Source organism: Triturus cristatus, chromosome 7 (genome assembly GCF_964204655.1).
Source record: "Triturus cristatus chromosome 7, aTriCri1.1, whole genome shotgun sequence".
Lineage (NCBI taxonomy): Eukaryota > Metazoa > Chordata > Amphibia > Caudata > Salamandridae > Triturus > Triturus cristatus.
The window spans coordinates 1369573770-1369580500 of NC_140590.1; the positions used below are offsets into that span (position 1 = coordinate 1369573770).

General features: G+C 43.6%; 1 protein-coding gene across 1 annotated transcript in view; it reads right to left on the reverse strand.

Moving 5' to 3' along the window:
• The window catches only part of LOC146812077 (extracellular calcium-sensing receptor-like), a 316208-nt gene extending 310634 nt beyond the window's left edge, over nucleotides 1-5574 (reverse strand). The window contains exon 1 of the mRNA XM_085615124.1: nucleotides 5366-5574. Within this exon, the coding sequence (XP_085471250.1) occupies nucleotides 5366-5574 (209 nt within the window). The remainder of the gene's footprint in view (nucleotides 1-5365) is intronic.
• Between the last annotated feature and the right edge of the window lie 1157 nt (nucleotides 5575-6731).

A 6731-nucleotide genomic window follows, 5' to 3' on the forward strand; every position in this document is an offset into this window, starting at 1 on the left:
CTTGGAGGAAAAAGGAGGGACAACGAGGCAGAACTGGCCATTAGTAAGCAAGGACTTTTAAAGGTCATTGAAACAAACAAATGAGAAGCAAGGAATGGCATTTGGCCCACAGAGATATATGTATACTAAAGTATACAACAGGTTGCACGCTTACGCTCGACCTAAAAAGGAGAGAGTTAACACTAGACCCAGGCAAAATTTGAATTACTCTGGCGGTCGATGTGAACATGACGCGCGTTTCGGCGTATAAGCCTTCGTCAGGTAAACCGTCTCAAACTTTCTCCATAATCCTGGATCTAGACAGTGATGTCCACTTTAAATCAGCAAAGATTATTGATCTTTGAGTGTTAAGACGTCACAAAAATTCTGTATTTTCTTATTTGGGGGGACTACTACTAGATGTGCAAACTGGTTGGATATTACGAAGATTTAAGCTTCATGAAGACTTCTCAATAACAGATATATTTAGTGATGTTCATCCGTATTAAAGTTAATTTAGGCTATTAAAAATGTTCTTCACAAAGAAGGCAAGTGACGTAGGGTATCGATGTTTATTAAGGATAGACGCTCCGTCAGTATGGATTTTTGGGATTGGGCCAATAATATTTGTTCCCCTTATTTGGGTCTATAGCGCAATAAATAATCGAAACACCGGCACGAACTTTAGTCCTCCAAGTATCAATTAGTTAAATACTTACATAGGCAGGAGGAGCATGCAATCTCATTGCACAGACTGAAAGTGTGAAGCACTGAAGATCAATAATATGATTGTTCAGAAGAACGTCCCATGTGCTTTATTGAAAACATGTACTACTACAATACAAAAGACATTTCCCGGGTCTGACTCTGCATTTATTAGTACATCGGCCCCAAACAACACACAATATATAGAAAATATGGACTGCTGTTGAGGCGCATATGGTATGTCCAAGGATCTTGAGGTATGTCTTATTATTTAAATAGCCCACAACTGAAGGTTGAGGGCATTGTGAGCACTGTGAATTCCCACGGGGTTCATAGATGCACACTATTTCCCTTAAAAGTGCAGTCCAACTTTCATATATGAAACCTCACAATGTGCATTTCCATGCCCTAATGTTTACGTTGTGTACAGTAGAAAATAGTAAATATCCACTTCATAAAACACTGAGAGTGTTGGGCAGGGAACTTCATTTGTAGTTATGTTCTCTTGTGTGTTTCTATGATGTAATTGTGAGATGGAGTTGTGTTGAATAACAACAAGGCTTGGCACATTACGTTTAGCTCTTACGTTATTGTGTGGCATTGTGTTGTACTGTGGTTTGGTTTGTTTTGATGCATATTGGTTCTGAATGAGTGTTTGACACCCGTCACCCTCGAATTACAAAGATATTGACCATGCACCAAGAGACATAATGCAAAACTATTGTAGAACTCCCTCTTTTGCCCACATTCTCCGTCTCTTCCCCTCCGCTGAGCTTTCCCTCCTCCCCTTTACTGCTGTAGCATTACTTTCTCTCTAATCTTTCCCCTTACTTCCCTGCCATCTCCCTCTTTCTCCACATCACACCCTCTATGTCCTTCATCTCCTCAGTCTCTTCATTTTTGTCCTTTTGTTCTTCCACAAACAAATTAGAAAGAGGCTTGCACACAGGAGATGAGGGACATAGGCTGACATTTTGCTTTTTATGACTTTATACCATCAGTAATGTGTATGTCTCCTGTGTTGAAATAACAACAACACCACACCACACACAATGCCCATCAGACCACACTACACCAATCCTAATCACAGTGCAACTCATTTTTCCATACATTATAACACCACACCACGCTATACTAACTTTGGAACATAATGAAAGATAAACCACTAGACTCACAAGGCCACAACATATAACTACTACACATCATTCAACTGCCCATCATCACAGTGAACGTTATGCAATCATAAAAAAACGCTAAACGCTACACAATCAAACATACCACAGCAGCACCCTCACTCAAACAACTTAGCTAATTGACATGACAATAGGTGAACTTGTTAGACCTCTGAAAGGAGATCTTTGAAAACTACTCTTTTGTTACACAAATGTTACAATTATACTAACCACTGTAGCCATCATCTATGAACAAATTTCAATCTCATACTAAGTATACTTTCTCGCTTCTCCAAGGAAAAAAGCACATGCAATTACATACTGCTTATCACAAAACAAATATCTCCCTAACGCTCCTATTTTTCACCAAATTGTATTCTTGGAAGTACATTTTATGTGCACTCTTCACCAAACAAAATGGTGCAATGTGGGTGTTATTTAGTTTTTTAAAGAGAACATAGGCACTTGGCATTGGTGATATGTGTTCAACTCTCTTCCCCAAATACGACCATTAAACCATCTGCAGTACCTCATTACCAAAATAAATCACACTTATACCCAATGCACTTCTGTTCATTTGTGAGAATCTACCAAACCTTGCTTCGGGCTACTCGGCAGTCAATGCTACTGGGCCCCAACTGTGCTGGTAAACGTAATTTGCCCCTAGTGTCCTCAAGTTCATCCTACTATGGTGATGCATGCAGGCCAAATACACCTGTTCTGCACTTGACTTTCAGTGTAGTGAGGGTGAGCAGTCAAAGGCTTGTCAAGTAAATAGTGCGCGGGACAGGAGCACAGAACGTAAGTGTCAACAAACAGACACAATAAACTATCATCCAGTCAGTGCTTATCTTTTAGTTAAAAAAATGTATTTTAATCTAAGAGCAAAATAAAATACTACACAACTAAATTTGGGTTGTCAGTTACAGGTTGCAATCTTATTTGAGATCTTCAGAAAGGTGCCACATCCCTTTCAGTAGTTCCTTCATCCTCCCTAGCTTTTACAGACCTGGTGTATAGCATGGGTAGAAACATTAATTAGGCATAGTCGCAGTTCACTCAAAAGCATCCCACTGGTTAGATGTGCAAATCAGTACAGAATGATTTACCCAGAAGAAGTTCACCTGTCAAATGTCCTAAATTCATACAACATAATTCTTTGATCTTTCAGTCTCTCGCCCCGCTCTTAGTAATGTCCAGCTTTTACCTGCTTTTCTCAAGATGCAGCTCTGGTGGTGCAGGTGAGCATGTTCATTGTTCGTGCTCTGTCGGAGGTGGCATCCTTACAAGGAAATTGGTGGTTGGATGGAAAGTGTGAGGAAGGCTGAGATGGCAGTCATCATCTTAGGCCATTGCAGCCTCCCAGGCTGTGTGTAGGTTGGTGTTTGGACAGAGCAAATGCAGCCAAAGACCCGGTCATGAGTGGGTGGACGGGGGTATCCAATTCTGAAATCAGTAATACCAGTCTCTCACACACACAACAGGATGTCGAACAGCATATTGATCAGAGGCGCAACTAGAGCCAAATTTCGGGGGGGGCTGAGCAAAAATTTAGGGGGGGGCTGAACTTTAAGCAATAGGCAGAGTGGAGCTGCAGGGGCTCTTAGAATGGGTGAAACAACAGCAAGGCCTCATTAACATGCAAATTGTCTTTTAAAGACCTGTGAAGTGCTCGGGTGCGGCTGCTTTTTTGCCCGGGAAGCTGTCTCATCCCGGGCTGCCACACACGACGGGGGGGACTGAAGCCCTTTGAGTCCAATGGGTGTTGCGCGCCTGATATTGATACTCAGCACTACAAAATCCTGGAGCAGTTCACACCAGGAGCAGCTCTGGAAGATCCTCAATCCACTACACAACAAAGGTCTGGCCTAGCATCACTTCATTTAGGTATTCTGCTTCCTCTAGTTGCTCTGCATGCCATGAACATGCTGGGCTTCTCCTTCTGGACAGTCTCTAGCTCTGCACAGCCAGGCCCTCTCCCCTTTCTCAAGCAGGAAGGCTTCTAGGCTCTAGACAGCCCTTGAACTCCTCCACCAGAAACTGCAGACTTTCGTTGATGCTTCCTCAACACTGGGAGACCGGCTGCAATGCAGAGACTAATCCTGCTCACAAAGCAGGTCTTTGAGTACTCTTGACCTTCCTTGATCAAGAAGAATTTGGAATCAAACGTGTTAGGCTGGCTTGTTTCCCACGTTTATACTCATTTTTCAGAGAGGGAATTTTGATCAACTGTCTAGGGTTATAGAGCCAGTTTGAGTTGTTTTTCTTTAAAATGTAATTTGCTGGCTGCTTCTCAGACATAGCCTTTATGCAAGAGGATGGCTCTCCCAGCAGGAAGTAATGATGCTGGCTTCAAGGAAGAGTATCAAAACCAAGAGCACAATGAAGCTTGAGAGCTCTGCACCTGGCTGTCATCAGCCTTCCTGAAGCAGTAATCACCAACAGAGAAACATATAGATCCCTGGTAGGCAACTTTCCCACCTTGAACAAAAGAAAGTGCAGTCCCACCCCATAACTAACCATCTAGCAAATGGCAGTGCTCAAGAAGAACTAATCATCAGCCCTTTGTTACAGTGGTGGCTGACATTGCTCGTGGGTAGGGGGCGGGCGGGGGAGTCATGGGGGGGTTGTGCAGGGGGTCGCCATAGCGGAGGAGCTGCCACTGCTTTGAAAACAAAGAACTCATTTAATTTCTAATGGTAGTGTGTTGGTTTCCTCCCTCTAGCAACAGTAAAACAGGCAATACATTTCACAGAGTCCTAATAGCCTATATGTGCTACAAATCCACCGCAAATGCACACACTCGACACACACAAACAGAAAATCAGCACATAGTCTGGTATCACGAAAAAGCAGAACTTTACATGACAGAGTTCATAAAACCATCCTCTTTCATGACACAGCAAAAAATGGTCTGGTCATGCTAAAGTTTAAGAAAAACTACTCCATCACCACTTTACGTGACTTACCCAGGGCATGGACAGTAGTCTCATGCCCACTTCTAGATCATGTATTGTGGATCCCTAAAGGCCACAGAACAGGCTTTGTACCCTCCGTAATCAAGGACAAGCCTAGTCTCTGGCACACACTAGATTAACATGATGACAGGACCAAAGAACAGTTAAGATGCCAGTTTCACATGCACTCACGGCAAGGGTACACAGATGTTTACCATGCAAGAGACATTCTCGTTCCACAAGTTACACACAGTAAACCAATTACCTCTCTGCATTAAAAAAAACTCAAACATAAACAAGCAACCGAAACGTTCACAGATAGTGCACTACCTGTCTTTATTGGGCATTTGTAAACAAGCCTTGGTGACAAGAACTTTGCTCTCCTTTGCAAAGAAATGCAAATGAATGTGCAGAAAAATGTCTAGCACACAGCTTTCAAAACCTAAACTCGGTGGCTTTGGGATTAGAGCTTTAAATATGTTCATTAATGCAGGTTAGAATTACTGAAGATATCCCCCTTCGTATGAAAAGGTCCCTAGTCCATGCACTTACTTGTCACAGCGTCGGTTAGGCGGAGCCTGCGTGAAGCTGAGCGTGGGGAGGACCATTTGTGCGTGCACCGGTGCCAGTGCCCCAAACACCACATCCCCTCCCTTGGAGTAAGCCTGCAGGGGTTCGCTGGAGAGTTCACAGAGTGGTGTGACAGTCATCGAGATAGAAATATGCATCAGGAAGATCCACGCTGGCAGAGTTAGACGCATTCTTATCCACGCGCAGAGTCTTGCGAAGCTTCCTCATGAGCAGTCACATTTCCAAGAGACAGCCCTGTAAAGGGAAACAATAAATATGCTGGAAACTATGTAAATACATCCTGCTTTAGGGAGTCAGGGGTGCATAGTTCCCCCTTTTCCCACCAGAGGGCAGCCCTAAGGGGGTGCACTGACTGTGAGTTATCTTTTTGTGGTGCCTGCTGATGGTTTCTATACCTTTGCTCCCTCTTAAGATAGCACCGGTGCTATCTGTAGTACAGACGGGGCCTTACAGCTCCGTCTGTAATACCACAGGGCCCTGGGGTGCGAAACAAATCGCGCACGTGCCTGTTGCACCCCTGATGTTTCCTCTTTATTCCATCCCAGGGGGTCTTTTTGTGATATAAAGACTCCAAACTATGGTCAAGTATAGGGTCAAAAGCAAGGTCAAAGGGGCATATTAACAAGGGCATTATCTCTGCTTTTTTGGCTTTAAAAGCCAAAAAAGCAGAGATAATCTTTTCGCCCTATTTACAAAAGGGTGATAACATGCAATAGCGCATGTTAGCACCCTTTTACCCGACGCCTCCCTTTGCATCTTTAATGAGATGCAAAGTGGGCGTCACTGGGCAGTACAACCTTGCAAATATCGCTGATGTGCACATCGCGATATTTATACGGCTGCCCCAGCATTTAAGCAGACGTTAGTTTTTGGAGAAAACCACTGTTTTCGGCAAAAACTAACATCTGCTAAAATGCAGACTTACCCTATCCCTAACGTTGGGGGTGGATTATGCTGATACGACCACAGGGTCGTATCAGCAAGGTTATCGTCGTTTTGCAGGGAACATCGCTGGAAAACCAGCGATGTTCCCTGCAAAACGGTGATTTCCCCGCTATCTCTGGAATTTTTATCGCCCTGAAGAAATGCTTTGTTAATAACGCGCTACCAGGGCGATAAATTCCAGAGATAGACGGCGATAAATAAAAAAGCGCTAAGCTCGCTTTGCGTTATTTATCGCCGTCCCTGATGATATGCCCCAAAGTACGGCCATCTGCAGTTAACCGTGTATCAAGTGTGGATATTCTAGAGCCAAGAATTTCTATCCTCCACTTAACGGAGCATTGCATTACAAATTGCAGAGCTCCATAGCATGAAGGATCGCAAA